The following is a 24,036-nucleotide window of genomic DNA, read 5'->3' as shown; positions in this document are numbered from 1 at the left end:
TTCACAAAGCACTGTAAAATGAAGTGTTCTTCTGGGTGTCCCTATGTGTATCACCATGCTGCTCGCGGGAAATATGTTTCTAAACACCATTTGCTTGATCTCTGAAGTTACCTGCATACATGAAGGGCACTGCATACATAATTCCCTTGCTAAAATCTCTGACCACCACTCTTGATTAAGAACAATGTAGTTCAGTTATCTCTGATGGCTCCAACAACATTCGAACTAAAAAAATAATAATCATCATAATATGATTGTTTTAACAGCTAGGCGAGAGATGTGGAATTATTGTCATTAGTTTGTTAAACTACTTTAGCTTTTATAATTCTAGTCAGCTCTACCCTGGAAGATGTAATCTTGCTGCACAGTAATTGTTAATCTTGTTGGCTAACTTACTGGTGACCTGAAATGTTTTTCATGTTTGTTGTAAGTTTATTGTTCAGTGTGTTTTTTTAAACTAAAACCACAACAGTTTCCAACACCCACACTTGATTCAGGGAGCTCTGGAATCTTTCATAAGAACAGTAACAGTTTTTGCTACAATTAATAATTAGTAAAGCAGACTAGCTAGGTTAGATGATGATTAAAAAAAAAATACATGTTTTTCTACTGTTCTGATAATATAGCAACATCAAGATGCCCACAAGCATTGAAGACCTTCCCTGGCTTTCAGAACAAGTTCTGGGCATACCTGACAGGTAGTTTTCAAACACCCAGAAAAGTGCAGTTCCTGTGTTTTTTTCAGACTAGGGAGTACCAAAGAAGTTTCTGATGCTTTTTACTTCTCCAAACATTGAAAGTATCGATTGTTACCACAGACTGGAGAGCCTGGCTAGGGCTCTGAGGACCAGGCACCTGTCTCACCAAAGCAGATAGCTGACTGCAAAAAATACTGCAAAAAAATCAGGTGGGAACTTCACAGCTTTTAGAGGCAGAAGATTTTTAGGGCAAACAATTGCCATGAAAACGAACAGGGAATGACTCTTCATTAGGTTCACTAAAAGCAAAACAAGGAGGAGTAACGTGAAATTAACTGAAGTCACCTGACACTTCTTCACACAATGTACAAGATGTTGTGAAAGCTAGAAGCTTGTCTTGCTTCATGAAATGCCTGAATAAATTTGAAAGTGGAAAATCCCTGGGGTGGAATTAAATACAAAGATACCACACCTGGCCCTGAGCTACAAATCACAGGAAACTGGCAGAGTACATGAGAGAAAAATCATCCTGTGCTGGCTTCATCCCAGACATTTGCTTTCAGCAGCTGACAGAGAAAGGTCACTGGGTTAGATGGTCCTTTCATCTGAGATGGCCAATCTTTTCTTATGTTCCTATGAAAGAAGACGACAAGAGTTCTATTAACTTGTGGCCACAGATTCAAGCAGCCATTTCCCCAGATAAGGGGGAACACTCCTAGCAAGGAATTACAGCTACACTGCTGCTTATATACCCCAACTTCTAGGATGCAGGTGAGAACTTCTCAGGATTGCAATTGCAAACATTGCTTCAAGAGGAGCTAAGTTCCTCCTAATGTACAACCAGCAGTTCACCAATTATAAACCAGTAACACCTTTGCAAACCAATCAAGGACAGCTGGGTGGCACAATTTTCATGGAGCTGAATATTACATGTAAAACTGGGAGTATTAAACAAGCAACCAGAACTGTGTTTTGTGAAATTGTTTTGATGTTTTCTAATCAGATCTCTCCAAATCACAGCTGCTGCATGCAAAGGAAGCATTCAATAGAACTTCAAAATCTCAGGCTGAACTCAACAAGAGGAAAAATAATTTCCTTATTATAAAGCAAGAACACTTAAAATGAGAAGTCTGATAGTACATATGGAACTATCTAATGCCATTTTTAGGATTCTGTTTCAGAAGAGAGATCACTGTAAGCTGATTTGCCCAAGGGTGTACTGTGAGTCAGTGCTATGATGACAATACTGTTTTAATTACAGTTTCTTATGAAGCCTGCAAAAACATTTTGAGGATCAGAGGTTGACTTAAATTTTAGCAAAATTATTTGCTAAGCATTTTCCAATATCTTATCACGTAATCTATATCTACAGATAGGCTCAGTATCACTATTCCAGTGGGAAATACTTTTTGATGGCAGGAACAACAAACATTTCATTCTGCTTCAGGAAAGATACGCAATTTGAATGAGATGTGAAACGTTATTTTCTAAAAGTATTTGAAGCTATGGAAAACTGAACAGACTGACAAAAGTACAGAAAACATTTCACTAGGGACAAAGTCCTTCTATCCAGCCCACAGGGCACATCTCCAGTAACTGTCAGAAACGGAGGCTTCACCAGCTGCACACCAGAAAGGTTTCCTTTTACAGGCTTCCATAAAAAGGCCCTAGTGCAGGTTTCACTTGAAGCAAACGAGATTTTTATAATGAGAATCATTTGATCAAAATAATTTAGTTGGCTTAAGGGTGCTTTGCCAAGAAAAGGAATAGAGCTGAAGGTAAATCTTTATTCTTTAGGTAATATAATAGCATGGTTTTCTCCAGAAAATAGTCTAGTCAATTCTGGTCAATTCCTTATTCAGACAGTACCTAAGAGTTATACCATAACACAAATACACATCATAGCCCTCAGATGATTTTGTGGAAGGCTTTCCTTCTGCTGATAAATGAACTGAATCACTCTAGTCCTCCTGAATCCTTCTGTTATTGTTGTTCTGTTATTCTAAGCATTTAAGTGAAAATTTGATTAATATAGTATCAATAAAAATTATAAAAGTAATATTAACATCACAGTTTCTAGCTATTGAAGTGTCTGAAGAATACCATCAGAACTGCAGAGTTTCTGGCATGTGGGCTTTCTGTTGAAAATTCTACACTAACCTGCTTCTCACTGAAGAAAATAGTATGGCTGCATAAAAGTACCCATGATCACAGCATTTTATTGCATTATCAGTCTTCCTGTGAAGTCTTTTCAGGTATTTGACTGTTGCAGATCTGCACTCCTTTCTCCTGGCCTGCTGTAACCCATTGTGCATACCAGTGGAAGGGGAAAGCAGAGCACAACTTCTAGGGCTATTTTTATGCTTTTGAATTTGCATGAAGTCGCTTATTAAGACTTAGACCTAAAGTATTACTGAATGTTTCATAATGTGTCTAATGGATCGTTTATCCTCATAAGTCCTCTGGAGTTTTGTCAAACAGGGACACAATTAATAAAAATCATTACAAATATAATTTTTGATGATGTGACTGAACTAAGCGTGAAGGAAAGCTGCAACATGTTTGCAAAAGCTGCATTAGAAACAAATACTTAATGCTCTCACATCCAAAGAAAAGGGCTCTCATTTCCTAGGAAATCACTCAGGCTGCTTCCACAAATTGCCAAACAGAAGAGTGGAAAGAAAGCTCAATAACTGAGGCTGTAAAGCACTGCCTATTACCATCAGTCTGTTGAAGGCTCAAGGTGCAGCGTGTCTGTGTTTTGGACAATGACAACATCTTAAGTCCTTACACGGTTGTGGAGGCCCTCTTACAATGCTACCTTGGTGATCCTCTAGCCCACATGAAATAGTTGATCCAAAAGACAAAAAGATCATCTAATGTCTCTTTTGGGTGGATTTAATGCAACCTAAGCATAACTTTGGGTATGTAAAACAGTAGCTCCTGTATTGTGATTAGATTCTAGAACTTAAGAGAGATAAGCCTAACATGAGTAGAAATGTATACAGGGTCCTTCTGTGTATCAATCTGATTATTTTGACCACCAGCATTAAACAAATATTATGGAAGGTTTATTCTGCCTCATGGCTCAGCTTCCAGGACTGAGTACCATTTCTAAGTCTGATCACCTTTTTCAAGCTCAGTGGTAATTTCAGACTCTAGGCAGCTGACAAAGGATCTCCTAGAGTTAAATTTAACCTGAGGGACACTCTGACCTTTCTTGTGTTGTGGGGGTGAGGCGTAACAACCTCTAACAGTTTTCTGACTTTTCAATTAATGTTCACAAAAGGAATTAAGCAGTCATCTTTTACGTCTAGTGAACTGATAGAGCACAGTCTGCCACAGAAATCATGCTCAGCCTATCAAAGCCCACTTGCATCTAGGAATGATACAGAAGCTGAAATTGGTCCTTAACTGATTTCTTTATAGTGATCTGACCCAGATGAATTTAAGCTTTATAAAATAGACATACAGATCTGCATTTAATGAAATGCTCCTGTGGTAGAAATGAACAGAAGTTTAAAAGCCCATGAAGTCAGCAGGAATTCTTCCACTTAGTTTATTGAGCTTTGAGTCAGATACCACAGACATTAGCCAAATGACAGCCTAGGTTTACAGACAAGAGCTCTTATTTGCTCACATCTCGCCATATTAATTATTTAAGAAGATACAAACATAGGAAATACGGGAAGAGACAACAGGTTCAGATTCCTGCTGACAATCGTAGGAAGAATCCAGATACCTTCCTCACTCCGACTGTCACACAAGAGAAAAACAAAGCCCCAGTCCCCACAAAAAAGACCAACCAAAAAAAAAAAAACCAACCCACCAAACAAAAGAAACAAAACCCCAATCAACCAACAAAACCCAAAGAAAAATTCCCCCTAAACCCAAACCAACAAACAACAAAAAACCAAACCAACCCCCCCTCCAAAAAAAACCCAACACAGACACTGCCCCCCAAACATTAAATTATTCCCTGAACTGTTCTAAACTGTTCTAAAGAGAAACATTTCCTGATGCCAACCCTGTCAATTCGTTTATTTTATGATAGCACCTAGAAGCCTCAAACAGGTGTTAAAGATTTGTTAATGTATATCAAACACACACAGCCACCTGGTAGCCCATGAACCTAGGAAAAATACACATTTATTTAAAAAAATAAAATAAATAGTTCACCAAAATGTCACTGTAGGACACATCTTAGACGTGCTTTCATACCTCAGAGATAAAGATGTCTGATTCAAATATCGACTGTCAATTTCAAAACAATGGTATTGATACAGGTGTTTTTGTTATGTTTCAAGCACATTTATAGGATTCTGTAATTACAAAGAGATCTAAACTTGTAGCTTGAGTTGAAAGCATGATTGAATGTAAGGAAGACTGAAAGAAGTCCATTCAAAGGTTTGTCACTGCAGTCATTTGGTGCTGTTAGTTGCAAACCAGTGGTGTGAAGCTGCCTGATAAAGCCACTATTATGGTGACAAATTATTTCAAACTCCCCCAGCAAGAGTTTAGTTACTGTGATTTATTTTCATTTAGATTTGTGTAGCAAGTACTTTTCGAGAACTGTGCATAATAGACCATTAGAGTTTTGCCACATAGTTGTAGCGCTTCAGCACCTTCATCCTTCAAATGTCTTTGTTATTTTCTGCCTTCTTTCAGTGAATTTCTCTTGCATTGGAATTTAAGTGACGTACAGACCACATGATACCTTTGAGAATTACGCCAATTTTAAACAGCTCAATGTTATGCAGATTTTCAGATTACCAAGGAGGAGCAGAAGATCATCACATACTGCAATATGTGTGAAATACAGAAAAATTATTTACCTAATTTGTTTCCCATGTTTCTTTCTAGAGGATCCATCAAAATAATTTTCAGGTGACTTGTTTGGTAAATTCCACACATTTGCAGATCTAGGGCCATCATTCTCATAACAATGATGCTTGCCTGTTATGGATCACTCCATTCCATAGTAGTTTTATTTACAGTTGAATCCTTCCCTAATATAAAGAAACTATCCTGAATTTGAAATTACTACCTGCCATTGTGACCCTCAGCCCATCATGCAGAAACTCAGAGAAAACAAATTAGAAGGTATAGCAAAATCCCTCCAAATCATTAAGCATTATGGTAGACCCAACAAAGAACATACTTAAGCTGTAACGAACAGGGACCAAGAAGAGTACATTAAATTGGGCAACTTAGAATCACAGAGCTGCTATTAGAAATGCAAGAATATTGGAGCATGGGAGAACCATATTGTTAATAAAACTATCCACAGAGTAGAGACAACCAAATCCAGTTCTTTCCCCCTTCCAGAAGGGCTCTTAGGACAGTCAAACTACTGCTTTTCAGTCAGACAAGCAGGATTTAATTCAAGCTGGCTGCCCTGGATCATTTCCCTGCAGTCAATTCACTTGTTTCAGTCTAGGAGGACATCAGAGCCAGAGAGAACCAGGATGCCAATTTAAGTGACAGCAGAGCTGCTGCTGCTGTTTATAAGCCACTCTGATGAAAGGTTAGATTTGCTTTGGCACTGCATCTCAGAAGACTATGAAGGGCATAGGATAATCTAAACTACAGACTGCCAATCTCTTCAGCTGAGTTTCTCACCAGTCCTGGAAAAAGTATGACTCACCAGCAACCAGTACAAATACATAAAGGAATCTTAAGGACAGCACTGGGAGTGCATGCAGGGTGCACAGTTGTTTTCAAAGGTTTGGGATTTTAATCTTCCTACCCTGTGTCTATGCAGATGAACTGGCATCTTCATTTGTAAAATATACATAAACATATATCACCAGGATGTTTTTTTCAACTGGGTACCAATTACATAGCAATGCAATAGTGATGGCTGCTATACAAAAGCTATAAGGTGTTCTAATATTATTTGTATCAAAGTGGAAATCTCTGAAATTCATTTAATTTTGATTGAGCCATTGATGTTTGGGACACAGAACACACTGTGAAACAGAACATTTTTTGTCATGCCAGTCTGTCAAGTCTAGTTCTGCACTTAAAACAATGAATTGGCTGGAACATCTCTTACACCAAAAGGAGAAAAGAAATTTGGCAGTAGGAAACAACCATTACGTGTGGAAATTCACTTAGATGCATTATTAGTGCTGTGTTGTTAGAGAGTACACGGTCAGAGATACAAAGGCAATACCTGAAAATTTGCCATGAGAAGCAAAACTAGAAAAACTTTGACATTTAATATCCCATTTTACATATTGCAAAATATAAACTTGGTTACAGCTTGGGAGTATTAAAAGCTTCTCAAATCCTAAATATTTTATTTGCTCTTAACTTCCTGAAAATAACAAAAAGTATATAAAAATGATGCTAGCCTTGACTTAATTGTAATTGAAAACATAATTCTTTGTTTTCTCTTGACTCAAGACAGTAGTGTCCCTAAGTGACATGTCATTATATAATATAATCTTGTAGCAAGAAAAACCCAAACAACAAAACCCACAAACAAACAAACAAAAAACCCCACCAGAAAAAGAATGGCAAAACAACATATTATTTTAATTGTTTTGCACAACACTGGGAGAGGATAGACACTTGCAAACAAGAGTGAGACTAAACATTACTGACATTTCTTCAAGAGGGCTGCAGGGAGGAGGAGAATTGTTTTACACTTCAATTTTCTAACCATTGTGAAGCTGCTAATTATCAGAAATTACATCAACATAAAGCTCAATTACATCTTCTGCCAGCTACTCATCAGGCTTTTCTGCACAAACCATTTCAATACCCAGTTCTCACTTGCCCCCTTTCCTCACAACTACTTTTGCTGATATTACACAATAAAAATAAAACAACCAAACAACAAAAAACCTTGTTTGCTAATCCTACAAGATCTTCTCTTGATGTGTGTGTTGCCTTGCTTCCCAGAGGTATGTCACACTTTCTAGGTTATCAGTGAGTTAAGAAACTTAAAAGTACAAATTTGGAAATAATAGCACCTGGACTGCCAGTCCTCATTAATTCTAAGATCTGTTAAAAGGCATAATGATGGTTATGTTCTCATTTATTTTTCCATAAACTCTAGTTGTCAGAACCCTTTTAATATATCCTTGAAGAGCTCTAAAATACAGGCTTACAACAGTCACATAAACAACTAGTAAAAATAAGATAAAGATGGTAATTAAGGCATAGACAATTTGCTGATTTTAGATATTTAGCAGGCACTGAGTGGAAGCAAATGTCACAGCCTCAGTACTAACATCAAATATTTACATTAATATGTTTATGTAATAAACAATTCACATATACACAGTTGTTTTGGTAGTTGAATGTATGATAATCAAAGATGGTATCCATGATAAAAGTTACATTTTTAACAAAATTCCCTTTCTACAGGCACAGAGTGCTAATAAAAAGTGCAGGAAAAAAGCCTATTCAGTGAAGGTCTCATTTTGTTTAATTTGCATTTGGCTACCCTTTGTAGCACAAACTGCCAGATTTGTATTGTATGCTTATAAATCAGTATTCAGCATCCAAGATTTTCAAGAATCAGAAGTAGTTCAGAAAAAAAGATTTCATACACTTTACACAGAAAAGTTGTCTTTAATGCAGTGCTAGAACAGGTAATATTGCCACAGATAGGACTGACTTTCTTCCTTGCTACTCAGGACACGTTTAGAAGAAAACATCTAACCAAAAAATTATGCCAGATACACATACACTCTGCAATAAGTATTGTAATTAGTTTTTCATTTTTTGTTAAACCACTAATAGTGTTGGTGTGAGGAGTAACAACATTTAGTTGGCATTTTTAGGAATTTTACTTAAAGCTCCCTTTACAGTACTGTGTGCAATTGAGCAGCCAAGTCATCTGTATTGTCAGTCTGTCAAGCCATAAACTTTCTTACTGATAGTGTAATTTATATTCCACTGCTTTTACTTTTTGAATGTATTTTAAAGAAGTCTGTACTCCAAGTATGTCTTGTCTTTCCACTTGGATCTAAATTGTTAGGCTTTAATGAAATTTGAAGCTTGAAACTTAACAAGAAGTTAACAAGCAGCTCAAGAGCACATCAGGTTAGAGGAAAATGTTGAAACAGATTCAGGAAAAACACCAAAAGCAAACAGTGGTACACAGCAACCTGGCTCTTCACATGTAAATAGGTATCAATAAAGGTAACTGCTGGAACACCTCAACCTAATAGCAAAACTGTGCTATGCTAAATAATCTAATACAAAGAAATATTTGCTCATAACTGTTTCTGCAACACATCTGATAACTCATACAAGATATAAATTAATCAGTGCTCCTTTTTACTGTCCCTCAACTTTAATGCATCCACTTACTAATATTTCACTTGGCAAAGATTTTCCTACCTGGACTGCAGAAGGTTCCTTCACATACAGAAATTTCAAAAAAAAAGCAATCAAGTTTGAATTATTCCCATATCAGTGAAAAGCAGGGTATTATTCTACTAAGAGATACTATTCATACAACAACTCATATTGCTATTCTCATCTAACAATTGTTTCAAACTATGAAATGGTTATGAATAATGGTCTAAAAATACTGCTATAAGTATACCACAAAAATAACAATGTAATAGCAACTTCAAGAAGTACTCCAAGGGAAAAAACATTTACTATGGTTTCTGTGGAAGACATGTTTGATTTCTGCAATATTTCACAACCTTTATAAACCACTGTTAATTTAGCTTTACAAGGGACTTCATCATGTCAAGCTACCTTGATTCCTAAAACAATGTCCATATATTTAGATGAACCAATGTGCCAGGTTTTTCCCCTTGCAACAGGCAGTATGTAACATCTTTCTGTTGTGGCACAGACATGTCAACCAAGTATGTGATATGCAAACAATGGGTCTGCATTAAATATTAACTGCCTTTGAATCAACATAAAGAGCTTTCAAGGGTCAAAGTCTGCCTCCAACTAGACTTCCACAAAAATTAGATTCAATACTATTTTAACACACAGAAAAATACTTCCATATTACATTCTTGAAGAAGATTCCATTTCTCTCTCCTGAGCAAGCAGAGTTGCTGTTCTGGGAGCCTGCTGCCCTCTCTCTTCCCCAGTCATCTTTTGGCTTCGTGTGCATTTTCTCTTCATGGTCAGCTACATGTGCCTGCCTTTAACAGCATCAATTCCTATTTTCTGCACTTTCTTGAATTCAAGTTCCCTCCTTGTGACTCTGTCTGTTCTCCTGACTTCTGAGCTCACTTTACTCTCCAAATTTCACTACATATACAAAACCAGTGTCCCATATACAAAACTAGTGTCCCCTTCCTGCCCTCTTTGTCCTTTCATGGGTATTTACAAGTCTTCTGTATTTCAGAATAGCAAAAGTTGCATATGCATAATCTCTTCTCAAATAAAGATTCTTTCACATCTGCTACAGGCATTTATTCCATGGAAAGCACTGAAAGAAGATGGTAATTTTTAAACTCAGCAAGCTTAAGAGTGTCTTGGGAATAGTTTTTCCTCCATGAACTTACTCCTAAAGGTAAATTTTCAAAAACAAAAACCTTTTTATTAAGATCTACTGTGTGAAGAAAGTGTAAATAAGATTTAGAGTCCATTAAGTTGAAGTTTCAGCCACAAGATCTAACACATTTACAGAACAGATAGCACTTCTTGAAAACTATCACAAACTCAAGTGCTGTGCCATGCATCTGGATTAAGTATTTTCAGAAAAGTCTACTGAGTTACAAAAGAAATGTTAAAAAATACAAAAGCAAAGGCAATCTTACTTTTTCATCATCATCAGAAAAAGGGGCACCTCCAGGAGTCTTATTTATTGCTTGGGCAACGCCAATAATCTCTCCATCGCTGTTTCTTATGGGCATGCACAAGAGTGACTTTGTCTTATATCCAGTCAGTTTGTCAATCTCATCATTAAAGCGGCGATCCTTCAAAAGAAAATAAGGAAGCATTAACAGGCATGCCATATATCTAAGCTTTCTTCAGGCAAAGTATTTTATCAATGTCTTATATAGTATTTTCAGTAGCGTTATGTTTTCGCTTCTCTGTTACCAATCCATTATTAGCTGGTTCTCCACAGTTAAGATACTAAGAAAAATACTTTTCTTGGAGGATCAGTACAAGGTTTATGATTGCATAGTTTTATTCACTGAAGTCCCACATTTATATCTCACTTAGCACACCCTAATGAAAGCTGTTTGCAGTTCACCAGACAGTGTACTTTCATTGTGTGCGCGTGTGAAGCATTTAGCTGCTGGAGTTGTGCGAAAGGAAAACAAGCAGCAAGGATTGCTGTGCCACCTTAATTGGGAACACAAAGAAGAAGGATAACCCACACAAATCTGCTACGTACTAATTTCTAGATTATCCCTGGCTGGGAACTCAAGATATTTACTCCAGAGCAAGGGTGTCCAATAGCTGCATACAGCACGGAGAGTCACAGAATTAGGACTTCAGTGTAAAATAGGGAGTATACCAGTATGACACTATTTATTTGTCCTAGATCTTTCTCTGGTTTTTAGAAATTTATGCCACTTTAATCTGATTGGTGAAGTGTGCTCACATAGAAGTCGCTCTACTGATCTGTACTTGTTCTTCACTGCTTACATCACCTTATAACTAGAAATACCAGGAAGAATCAATTTCAGACAGAAACACTATATAATGTTGCGATACTTTAAATGCACGCTTGTCAGTTTGCTATACTCACACTTCATAAACTCTGAAACAAGAAAAGAAATTAATTGAGACTGTCTCATAACAGTAACACCCAACTAAATCATTGTTGAACACATATCTTAGTAAGCTTTAATACTTGCAGAAATTTCAGAATGCAGTCCATTGTACAAGATGATAAACCGCCACCTTCAAAAGCAGTGCAAAAAATACACATAAGGTGACAAACATTACATTTTGGGATCAAATTAAATTTCATCCCTGTTTCGGAAAAGTAATACCATCACTTCATAGAACACTTCTACTGAATGACATCCAGCAAAGCCTGATATCCAGTGTGATCACACACACATGCTTATGCTAGGCCATGCTGTCAGTTCATACCTGTGTTCTGTAGATGCTCATGATTTCTCTGTCAAGTAGATGGGGCCTCTTTCTGGCCCCATATCTGTATGTGGCACTTTAAATTTAGTACATCAAACAAGACTGGTTTAATGGGCCAGTATTCCAATGGGTTTATTTATTTATTATTTTAAAGATAAATACAACAAACCCTCACCTCTCTCTGGGAAATAAAGTACAAGAATGTCTCTACTTTAAAAAAAAAAAAAAAGAAAAAGCATCCTCCCACGGCCAATGTAGTTCTCAGCATATATATTATCTGGAATCATGACTCAAGCAGTATATTGTTAGGATTTGCAAACATTTGCTCTGCAGAATACACACGGCTAGTTACTTCTAGAGAAAGATTACTGTGAATACAAACAGAATTGATCAAAATAGGTATTAAAAATATTTTCTTATAACTTCCTTCTTAAATACATTTAAATTTGTATTAAGCAAATCACTGAGAAGAAAATTCAGATTTTGGGAGAAAATGACTTTCAATACAGATTTACAAAACCCAAAAGAACCTGAGCTGAAGGGAAAGTATTGGTCATTTTTTTTATTTGGAGATGTACAGAAATCCATTCTCCGGAACACTACAACTCAAACTGCAGATCACAAAGTGACTCATAGGAAGGTGCAAAGTTCAGAAGAGATAGTGCTAACAGCATCTTTGTAGAGAATACTCTTCAACAGCTCTTCTGTCAGCCAGGGATGGAATTGCTGCTATTTACTGGCAGCAGCTGAGTTTCTCCAGGGTGAAGTTAGCATTTATGCTGCAGACAATAGTTAGAGCCAGTTCCAACTCCCCTAACACAAGGGAACTGAGCTGTTCAAGAAAAATAAGTACAAGTTTTCTTTTAAAAAGTTTAGACAGTATTGGCTGTGAAATAATGTCCATGTTCATCTAAGATGATAAAAAACTATCCATATAGAGGTTTGATTGCAATTAAATCTTTACTGATACTAGAAATTGTCAGATTTTTTTTCCCCTAGCAATTTATTTCCCATATTTTTATTTCCCTGTTATAAACTGCAGATGCTGTAGATATAGACTGTTCTAGTGGACAAAAAGCTCAACATGAGCTCTCAGTGTGCACTTGCAGCCCGCAAAGCCAATCAGATCCTGGGCTGCATCAGGAGAAGTGTGGCTAGCAGGTCGAGGGAGGTGATCCTCCCCCTCTACTCAGCCCTGGTGAGACCCCACCTGGAGTACTGTGTCCAGTTCTGGAGCCCCTATTACAAGAGGGATGTGGAGGTGCTGGAACGTGTCCAGAGAAGGGCCACGAGGATGATCAGAGGGCTGGAGCACCTCTCCTATGAGGACAGACTGAAGGAGTTGGGGCTGTACAGTCTGCAGAAGAGAAGGCTCCGAGGTGACCTAATTGTCGCCTTCCAGTATCTGAAGGGGGCCTACAGGAAGGCAGGGGAAGGACTTCTCAGGATATCAGGTAGTGATAGGACTAGGGGGAATGGAATGAAGCTGGAGGTGGGGAGATTCAGGCTGGATGTGAGGAGGAGGTTCTTCACCATGAGTGTGGTGAAACCCTGGAATGGGTTGTCCAGGGAGGTGGTCGAGGCCCCGTCCCTGGGGGTGTTTAAGAGCAGGCTGGATGAGGCTCTGTCCAGCCTGATCTAGTGTGGGGTGTCCCTGCCCATGGCAGGGGGGTTGGAACTAGATGATCCTTGTGGTCCCTTCCAACCCTGAATGAAACTATGAAACTATGAAACTATGATATAGAAATGCTCTGCACTCACTTATCATAAAGATTAACATATATACTTGGCTATTTTATTATTTCGTTTTAGTTTTCATACCTTTCAACCACAAGGAATTAATACCAACTGTGGTATTCATATATGGTTTATAGTGCACTTCTGCCACAGAATACCAAGTTCTTTGTTCTTTTCCTTTATTATTATATTATTTATTTTTGTACTAGTTTAATTCTAACCTCATTGGAAGTTGTTCTAACACCCCAAATGGGTCTGCTAATCAGTCTTTGTTTCCATCAAGGTCAGATTAATAATATGCAGTCTTTGATAAGGGTCTGATGACATTTCCTTGAATTATTTGTGCCTAAGAACTTCACTAGGAGAACTAGAACTTCCACGATGAATGTTTTTTAATGATGGCATTGAGTACCCAGAGTTGCCCAATCTTGTGATCTTTCCATGTGTTTCGAAACAATTGTATATCAACTTCAAGCCCCATGACACTTTGCTCCAGCCAGAACTTTAATTTTGAAGCTGGCATGACAGAAGCATGGTACTGAATATCAGCAACACATTCAACTCAACCCACAAGACTCTGCTAATTTTGTTCACAGCAAAACAGAGTGCATGGGGAAACACTGAAATAATCTACCTTAACTAGTAATGTTGTTATTGATTTACATCTTGTGGGATTTTGAAAAAGAAGTAAAGCTTCATGGAGGAGTTTAACTGGAAAAGAGCAGCTGCTGGACAGACCAGAAGCAAGCTACAAGTTATCTGAATATACTCAATTTAAAGAGATACATTGTTCTAAGACAAAACAGAGATCTGGGGTAAAACTTAGGAAAATGTATTCACGTTTCTTTCATTTAGGTAACAAAGTTCACTATAGTGGGTATTTTAGTCCAAATGCAATTTACAATGTCATGGCGTACATATGTAGTCACTGCCTTTTCAGCAGGTCTCAAGATTAATATACAAAGTGCTGTTTGACAGGAGAGGAGGGGAGGGGAGGGGAGGGGAGGGGAGGGGAGGGGAGGGGAGGGGAGGGGAGGGGAGGGGAGAGGAGAGGAGAGGAGAGGAGAGGAGAGGAGAGGAGAGGAGAGGAGAGGAGAGGAGAGGAGAGGAGAGGAGAGGAGAGGAGAGGAGAGGAGAGGAGAGGAGAGGAGAGGAGAGGAGAGGAGAGGAGAGGAGAGGAGAGGAGAGGAGAGGAGAGGAGAGGAGAGGAGAGGAGAGGAGAGGAGAGGAGAGGAGAGGAGAGGAGAGGAGAGGAGAGGAGAGGAGAGGAGAGGAGAGGAGAGGAGAGGAGAGGAGAGGAGAGGAGAGGAGAGGAGAGGAGAGGAGAGGAGAGGAGAGGAGAGGAGAGGAGAGGAGAGGAGAGGAGAGGAGAGGAGAGGAGAGGAGAGGAGAGGAGAGGAGAGGAGAGGAGAGGAGAGGAGAGGAGAGGAGAGGAGAGGAGAGGAGAGGAGAGGAGAGGAGAGGAGAGGAGAGGAGAGGAGAGGAGAGGAGAGGAGAGGAGAGGAGAGGAGAGGAGAGGAGAGGAGAGTCTCCTCTTCTCCAGGCTAAGCAACCCCAGCTCCCTCAGTCTCTCCTCATAGGGCTTGTGTTCCAAACCCCTCACCAACTTTGTTGCCCTTCTCTGGACACGGTCCAGCAAGTCAACATCCTTCCTAAACTAAGGAGCCCAGAACTGGACACAGTACTCGAGGTGTGGCCTAACCAGTGCAGTGTACAGGGGCAGAATGACCTCCCTGCTCCTGCTGGCCATACTGTTCTTGATGCAGGCCAGGATGCCATTGGCCCTCCTGGCCGCCTGGGCACACTGCAGGCTCATGTTCAGCCTAGCATCAACCAACACCCTCAGTTCCCTCTCTGCCTGGCCGCTCTCCAGCCACTCTGACCCCAGCCTGTAGCACTGCATGGGGTTGTTGTGGCCAATGTGCAGAACCCGGCACTTGGATGTGTTCAATCTCATGCCGTTGGATTCTGCCCATCTGTCCAGCCTGTCAAGGTCCCTCTGCAAAGCCTCTCTACCCTCCAGCAGATCAACTCCTGCCCCCAGCTTGGTGTTGTCCGCAAATTTACTGATGATGGACTCAATGCCCTCATCCAGATCATCAATAAAGATGTTAAAGAGCACAGGGCCCAGGGCAGGGATTTCCCAACCTGTCTGAATTGGATATATACAGTATGGCTAACAGTGTTAGCAACAGATTTAATTATGAGCTACAGATCCTGTGTACCTTAATGGATGTTATGTATTACATATAGAAGGGATTAGCAATCTGAAAAGTGGTTGTTTTGTTTATCTTTGGGGAAGGTGTTTTTTGGTTAGTTGGTTTTGGTTTGGGTGTTGGGTTTGGTTTGGTCTTTTTTCAAGTACAACTCATTCCTGCTGAACTGCTTCTCTGTGTGGAAGCACAAAGATCCTGGAACAATCAGACAGCTCAGTCCCAGAAGCATGCAGTTCAGAGATACAACAACATATTTTGGTCTCCCTGTTATCTGGTATCAGGTTATCCACTATACTACAGAACTGGACTGCCTTTTGCGGAATGGTATTACATCTCTGAAACAGAGACTAAAGGTACAGTAGGCATAGTGCAGAGAAATTAATGCATTTAACTGGAAAAAATAGAGATTTTTGGAGGATAACCTCAATAAGAACTTGATAAAAATTGAAAACTGTCAAGACGTGAAGTGAAACTTAATCTGTGACTTTTTGTGGAAAAGCAGGCAGGGATTTTATTTAAGTGGCATTGGGAAAGGGACAAGGAAAGTTTACATAAGTGAAAAAAATAAAATACTGTTTCTAGTAACATTAATATTGTTACCCATGTAACATGCTCATAAGAATCCTGCATGGTTGGATGGCCGGCATTATGTCCCAAATGCTTAATCCAGACCCCACCTTTTTCCATCACTTATTGTCATAATAGGAGGTGTGTGGGAAGATCTAACAGACTGGTTTTGCTGGGTTTAACAGAATCAATAATAATTTCAATGTTCACATGTGAACTGTGATGGCTGAGAAGCTTGTACAAAATTTACTTCTGCCTCTCCTCACAGGATAATAAACCCTGAGCAAGGAGGCCTGTTTAGCAGCTGATAACAAAGCTGTTAAATCAGAAGCCTCTGTCAGAAAGCAAACATTTGGAGACACAAACTGTAATATCCCATGTTAGAACAGCCTGCAGCACAACCAGGTTCTCACCTGCACGAGGCTCCTAGGTAGTGACAAGTATCAGTGGTGGTATCAATGTATCACTTACTTAAAAGTTTCTTTCACAATCAAGACTTCAGTTCAGAAGTTAGGGACAAACCTGGTACAAGACACTTTTAAGAGAGAGACTTCACCACCACTGTAACTGCATCAGCAATATTTTTATGCACAAACACTCAATAGTTACAATTAAAATCTTCCACCCTCTGTGTAAAACATTACTAAAACCAAACACAGCTGGTTTTACTGCTTAAATTCTTTATAATGAAATTTCTAGATGCCAGAAACATTAAAAATGTGAAGACTCAGGCACTTTTAACTGGAATTTCAAAAATGTCAACAAGGAATAGTTATTCTGTAGGATAAATCTTATCCTTGTCTCAAGTGATTTATTGATTGTAAATTCTTCTTCGGGGAAATACTACCCTATAAAATGTGATATTCAATCAAGTAAGGAGACAGAAGACAGCAAGTTTGATTCATCAATCCAGCTGCTGCACAATGACACTGCAGACCCAGTTCTTTTTGGACATATTTAAATATTGTCAATAAATGAGAACAGACAAACATCTTCATGATTTTATTCTATACAAGACCTGATTAAGGTACAGATAGTTTGGGTTTTTTTTCCCTAGGGTTCTGGAATCATGTAATACTATCAGAATCTCAACTTCCATTATAAGAAAAAAAAAAAAAAACTAAATTTCTAGTTCCTGTAACTGTGAGGACAACATTAAAAGTGCAGTCTGAGAATACTCAAGAACATAAAGATCAGAAGTGTTAGAATCTGGAACAGCAGTTGTGAGCAGCATGAATTCTTATCTGTCACCTGGTATATATACTGTGTATATGATACAGACAGTGGGATCGAGTGCACCATCAGCAAATTTGCAGATGACACCAAGCTGTCAATATGCCAGAGGGATGGGATGTCATCCAGAGGGACCTGGACAAGGTGGAGAGGTGGGCCCAGGTGAACCTCATGAGGTTCAACAAGAGCAAGTGCAGGGTTCCGCACCTGGGCCAGAATAATCCTCCCTATCAACAGAGACTGGGGGATGACAGAAAACAGCCATGCAGAAAAAGACTTGGGGGTGCTGATGGACGAGAAGCTGGACAGGAGCAGACTATGTGCACTTGCAGCCCATGGGCTGCATCAAAAGATGTGTGGCCAGCAGATCCAGAGAAGTGAACTTTGCTCTGGTGAGACCTCGCCTGGAGCACTGAACCCAGGTCTGGAGCCCTCAATATAGGAAGGACATGGACCTGATGGAGAAGGTCCAGAGGAGGGTCACAAAAATGATCAGGGCACTGCAGGGCACTTTCAGTTCCTGAAGGGGGCCTATAAGAAGGACGGAGAGAGTCTGTTTACAAAGGCCTGTAGTGCTGGGACGAGGGGCAATGGCTTCAAACTAGATTTAGGTTGGATGTTACAAACAGGTTCTTTACCATGAGGGTGGTGGAACACCAGATCAGGTTGCACAGGGAGGGAGTTGGGGCCCCATCCCTGGAGATTTTCAAGGTGAGGCTTGACAGGCTTATGGGCAATCTGATCTAGTGGAGGATGTCCCTGCTTACTGCAGAGGGGGTTGAACTAGATGGCCTTTGGATGTCCCTTCCAACCCAAACCATTCTATAAGCCTATGATCCTATATTCAAATTCCCTTTTCTAGATCCCCTAGCTTCATCGTATCAGATGAAAACTCAAAATATTGACCATGCCTACAAGCTCTGATTTCATACGATACTCAAGATACCTTGATATATCTGAGACATCAGGCAGTTTGATTCAGGACCTAACTAAATAATGCCTATCTCCTAAATGCCAAGTCCTGCAGATTGACCTCTGTGTTCCTAAAGTGAGTCTATAAATCTTATTATAAGAGTTATAGAGATATTGAGAAAGGGCTGAAAAAAATGGTCAGATCAGATGTATTATTGATAGATGTGGCAAACGAGAGCAAAATCCATTATGGCCCAATCCTCTTTGATATCAATAGCAAATTGACCAGGAACCTGAGGTTACTAACTAACAATCACTGATCACAATTAAACCTGAACAGCTACACTCAAATATGGCCTAAAAAAAAATTAAAAATAAAAATATCCACGCTGACCAGGAAGGAGAGCAAAAACCTCACTAAAGAGTCTCCATTTCTATAACTCACTGAAAGAATTCACACATTTCCAACTAAAAAAAAAAAATCTCTTCTCAAAAAAATATAAGGACATGCACTATTCCACATTTCTTCTTTTCTCAAGATATCTGAAGCAATAAAATAGTTTATGTTGAAAATTAAACCAGTTTTAATTTATGACCAAAAGTTTCACCAGCTGCATTTCAGTGTTGACTAACCAAATGTTGTTAATAAAGGTACAAGGTTTGTTGTTTTGAGGGTTTGGGGAATGTTTATCATGTCCTGTTTTTCAGTTTGATTTTTTTAAAATATAGGATAGTTCTTTGTCCTTGGAAAGGAAATCTGTCCTTTCATACCCTTATCAAAGTTAGTATAATTTATGTGAGCAATATTAGCACGATTTTGAATAGAAACAGTATAATCCTAAACAAGTTAGATAGGAGTAAATGTAATGGAGAATGAAGTCTGCCGTAATATATTTCCAGGAATTAAGTCTTTGTGACAAAGACACTAAGACACTATTTTCCTTCTCTAGCATCTAAGGAGAAAGTATTTAATCTCATGAAATGGACTATGTGACTCAGACAAAGCTGACTTCTACAAGAAAAAGCCATTTCCATTTTTTTTGTAATTATATGAAACACTGCTTTTTAATCACATGGAACAGAAGACCTGGTCAATTAACAGTCCTGGTCTACTATATTTTACAGTTCACTGCATAAGGTTTTGGGGGTTTTGTTGGGTTTTGTTTGATTGTGTGTTTCTTAGGAAGGGCTCAGGGCAAAAATACCCCAAGAAACTTGCAGTAGAATTTCTTTGAATATACTGTATTTCAATTACTGATTGAGTTAGGTAACATGTTTGATACCACTGTTCATCTCAGTATTAGTGTACTACCAAACTGCATGGGATGGACAAATTTGATTTTGTGCACTTTTTAATTGACTTTATAGGACGCCATCTGTAGGAGCCTCTATATTCACAGAAGTAAAAAATCCTGAATTTGGAAGAGACCTATTTAAATTTTTAATCATGCTTTCTGTGGTATACAGTACACGAATTTTTACAGAAAACAGAGCAATGAAAAAGACAGCAAGTTACCTAGATTCAAGGCATGACATCAAAAAACAGCTAAATAAAAATAAAGTGAAAACATCCAGTCTGCTCAAGATACTCTTCTCTTTAAAAAATCACATATGGTATAAATTACATTGTGCATAAACAGGAAACAAAACCCAGGTAATAAACAAATGCAGTAGTTAGAAGGAAAATATTCTATAGAATAAATTATCAGGTAAAAAACAAGCAATAAAACAATCTCTGAAGAGACTTCCATGTAAGGATTGCTAAAAGTCCCTAGAGTGCCAGAGACAAAGGCAGCAGTAGAACAAACTAGCATCACTCACCTGTATCTCAAACCTAATTTTCCCAAGGAGATAAGCACACAGTCCAGTTTTACTGTGATTATATATAAGGTGACAGCAATATTTCTTACAACACAAAAGTAATAAAGCAGATAAGAATGTGCGAAACAGCTCAGTCAACTCTTACCGAGAATTATTTTGGGAATGAAGGAATAGAGTAGGGAACTTTGACCCTCAAAAGTTCTTAATTACCAGATTTAAAACCAAATAGATTCACATATACTTTGCACTAAAAAAAGTAGCTCACTTTGGGGGTAATAAAACCCAAACAACAAACAAACAACAAACCAAACAAAAATGGTATTCATCTGCAGTGATGCAATACCAGAGGTTTTGGAGGTTGGTGTTTTTGTTTGCTTCTTTTGTTGGGTTTTGTTGCTTTTTCAGTGACTGGGGACTTTTTGTTTAGTTTGGTGGTTGTATGTTATATCATTAATGTAATTTCCTGGCCACTGTTTTCTGACCACCTTTTCATTTATTAGATAGATAATGGACATATGTAACAATGCATGTTGTCTACTTATGGGTAGTGAAACATTACTTGATAATCTTTCTTAAACTAGAGTAACTAACTTTATAAGTACTAGGAAGTTTGCAGGCAAGCTAATTAGTATAATCATATCTGATGCTTCATAGTCTGAGCTGATCAACAGAATGGACCAGAAATGTTTCCTTTGTGGGACATTACCCAGACCCATCACATAAGTTTGTTGTGGTTTTCCTTTGAAACAAACTTCTATTGGATGCTACTGTCTGTCCCGGTGAGCCACCTGAGCAACAGCATAAAGACACAAAACTGTGTTTGAGTCTTCAGGTGGCTTTGGACACATGCCCTTCTATGCATCCCTGGCCCCCACTCCTGCTCCTGGCAGACATCTCCAAAGTGAGAGCAGTGGTAGTCTGATCCAGGAAGACCTCAGGACATTTTACATTGTCAGTCAGAAACTGTTCCCTGAGAAGAAGACTTATAGAGGGAGGTATTCATGTGAGAAGATCTCCTCAGCGGCTGCCCCAAGGACTTTCCACTATGGAGATACAGGAAGGTGCTGCCTACTATGTGGAGATCCATCTCTGCCAGGCCAGTGCCACTGTAACATCAAGGATGTGTTCACCTTTGCTGTGCTGCAGATTAGAAGATAATTACAAAACCCCTTCACCAATTTACTGACTTGTACTTAAAATTTCAAGTTTTCCTAAATTTTGCATGATGGGGTGGAGTGTCCTTGTGTGGAAGTCTAGTTCTTTACTGTTGTAATTATCACTTGCTTTCCCCATGGTACTTCCTAGTCATGTTTAATGCGCACCAAAAATTGTTTAAACTCACATTTCTGTATTACATGGAATTAAAAAAAAAGAAATCTTTATTCTACTTGATGGGTTTCATGCCCTCTGCCCTTTAGAGAGCAACCTCTGTCCTTTTTAAGTGTCAGAACGGAAGTGAATATGGCTGTTGTTGGTGCTGCTGCTTGAGCGCTGCTGAATAGAACAGTGCCTAAGTGCTTCCCATTTACAGAACTGAATCTCCCAGGCCCTGGGGTTTTAATGCTTTAACTGTTCTCTTAAATTGAAAGAGAGACACTGTTAATATTGATGATAACAAACAGCTACCCTGTGTAATGAAACCTGGCTCCCACCCATTTGAAATCTTCTACAACAGCCCATCTCATGCAGGAGTTCCACAGGTGCCCCCTAGCTGATATCTTTATCTAGTTGCTCAATGATGCTAAAATTTACTGTAAAAGGTTGTGTGCATTAGCTGCATTACACTTGCCCCAAGATTGAAAGACCATCCAGAACAGAGACCTGCATTTGTTTCTTGTTTTGACCAATTTTAGTTCCAGGAATGTAGTTAAGTTTTCTTTAAAGACTTGAGCTGCACTGAAAAAATATTCCTCATCATATTTTGTGGCACTTTGTCCAACTTACAAAACCCCACAACTCAGGTTAGTATTTCTCTCCTCTTTGTTCCTTACTTTCTTAAAACATCCATGTAGTAAGCCTTTTTTTGATTCCATATTTTAAAGCTACTTCTTAAATTCCAGATTTAATATAAGATATACAGAAATTTTATGCAACTGATACTCACAAATGGCACAAGATATTTTTTCACCACTTTCTGATATATATTTACTATTCTAAAGAGTAAGGTATTTTTCTTTCACTAGTTAGCTTAGAATGCTATTAAGTTACCTTCCAGCTTCTGCACAGCTAGAGGTATAACAAGAACCAAACGTTAGTTGTGATTTTTTTTTAAACTATATAAATACTGATCTGAAAGATGGAACAAAATTGAAACTATCAGTAATTTCGGCTAAACATCATAGAAGACCTATGAGAATGGATGACATGAAAAAATCCTTAGCTTTAAATAGGAAAATCCCTTTAATTTTTAAACAACTCCTAAGAACTGCTGATAAAGTTTTAATGACCTCTCTACCTGTATACTTACAAGATACTTAACAGTCTTCATATATGATGCAAAAGCAGTGTCTGTGCTATGTAAAAAGAAACCTTTGTGGACATTTAGGTCCCAAATTTCCTTGCCAGTATGACTGAATTCCTCCAACGCTTGCTCAAGATACAATGTAGTATTCACATAAACAGTCAGAAATGCTTCCTAACATTAACAAAGGGAAAGACATTCATATCATATATTTTACAACCTGTTACAATTATAAACTGACTTTCATCATGTGACTTGGCAATGTAATAAATAACTGCTAATGTCCTTAAGGAAGTCACACAACTTTTGAATCAGTCATGTAACACTCACCTAAACCTTTCCATGAGCTAAGTATTTGTCAAATTTTCAGATGCTGTGAGCCTCCAAAAATGTTGTTCAGTCACTGCTGACCTTCATAAATCAGATTACCTTGAGATGTAATATAATTATTGTTTGCTATTAAAATAAATTATTATTACACAGTCATCAATACATAACACAGGGGCTAAAAGAAGGCTGGAGATGGACTATTTACAAAGGCCTGTGGTGATAGGATGAGGGACAATGGGTTTAAATCGGAGAAGCACAAGTCCTATGAGGAGAGGCTGAGGGAGCTGGGATTGTTTAGCCTGGAGGAGAGGAGGCTCAGGGGAGACCTCATTGCCCTCTACAACTACCTGAAGGGTGGTTGTGGCCAGGAGGAGGTTGGTCTCTTCTCCCAGGCAACCAGCACCAGAACAAGAGGACACAGTCTCAAGCTGTGCCAGGGTAAGTTTAGGCATGAGGTGAGGAGAAAGTTCTTCACTGAGTTGTTAGCCATTGGAATAGGCTGCCCAGGGAGGTGGTGGAGTCACCATCCCTGGAGGTGTTCAAGAGGGGACTGGACATGGCACTTGGTGCCATGGTTTAGTAGTCATGAGGTTTTGGGTGACAGGTTGGACTTGATGATCTTTGAGGTCTCTTCCAACCTTATTGATTCTATGATTCTACACTGGATGTTAAGAACAAGTTCTTTACTATGAGGTTGGTGGAACACTGGAACAGGTTGCCCAGGGAAGTAGTTGAGGGCCCATCCCTGAAGCTCTTCAAGGTGAAGCTCAACAAGGCTCTGAGCAACCTCATTGCAGGGGGCTTGGACTATATGACCTTTGGAAGCCCCTTCCAACCCAAACCATTCTATGATTCTATGATTTCCCAAGCCAGTCACTCTGGGTACTGGTATAGGTGACTGCCCATGTAAAGAACATCACAGAACATGATGGGATTTTAATATAGAGTTGCTTGTGCTGAAGTTTAATGTTAATAGTAGCCCATAAGATAAGCAGGCAAACCAATTCTTATTTGA

General features: G+C 38.9%; 1 protein-coding gene across 2 annotated transcripts in view; it reads right to left on the bottom strand.

The window, feature by feature from the left end:
* PDE11A (phosphodiesterase 11A) overlaps positions 1-24,036 on the bottom strand; it is a 133,787-nt gene that overhangs the window by 105,963 nt on the left and 3,788 nt on the right. For both annotated transcript variants that reach the window (XM_068138509.1, XM_068138510.1), the window contains exon 2: positions 10,454-10,612. In XM_068138509.1, coding sequence (XP_067994610.1) covers positions 10,454-10,612 — 159 coding nt within the window. The remainder of the gene's footprint in view (positions 1-10,453; positions 10,613-24,036) is intronic.

This window comes from Melanerpes formicivorus, unplaced genomic scaffold (genome assembly GCF_026170545.1).
Source record: "Melanerpes formicivorus ecotype bairdi unplaced genomic scaffold, bMelFor1.0.p_v2 SCAF_5, whole genome shotgun sequence".
Lineage (NCBI taxonomy): Eukaryota > Metazoa > Chordata > Aves > Piciformes > Picidae > Melanerpes > Melanerpes formicivorus.
Note: the sequence above shows the minus strand (reverse complement) of the source record. Positions and strands in the feature narration are given on the sequence as shown.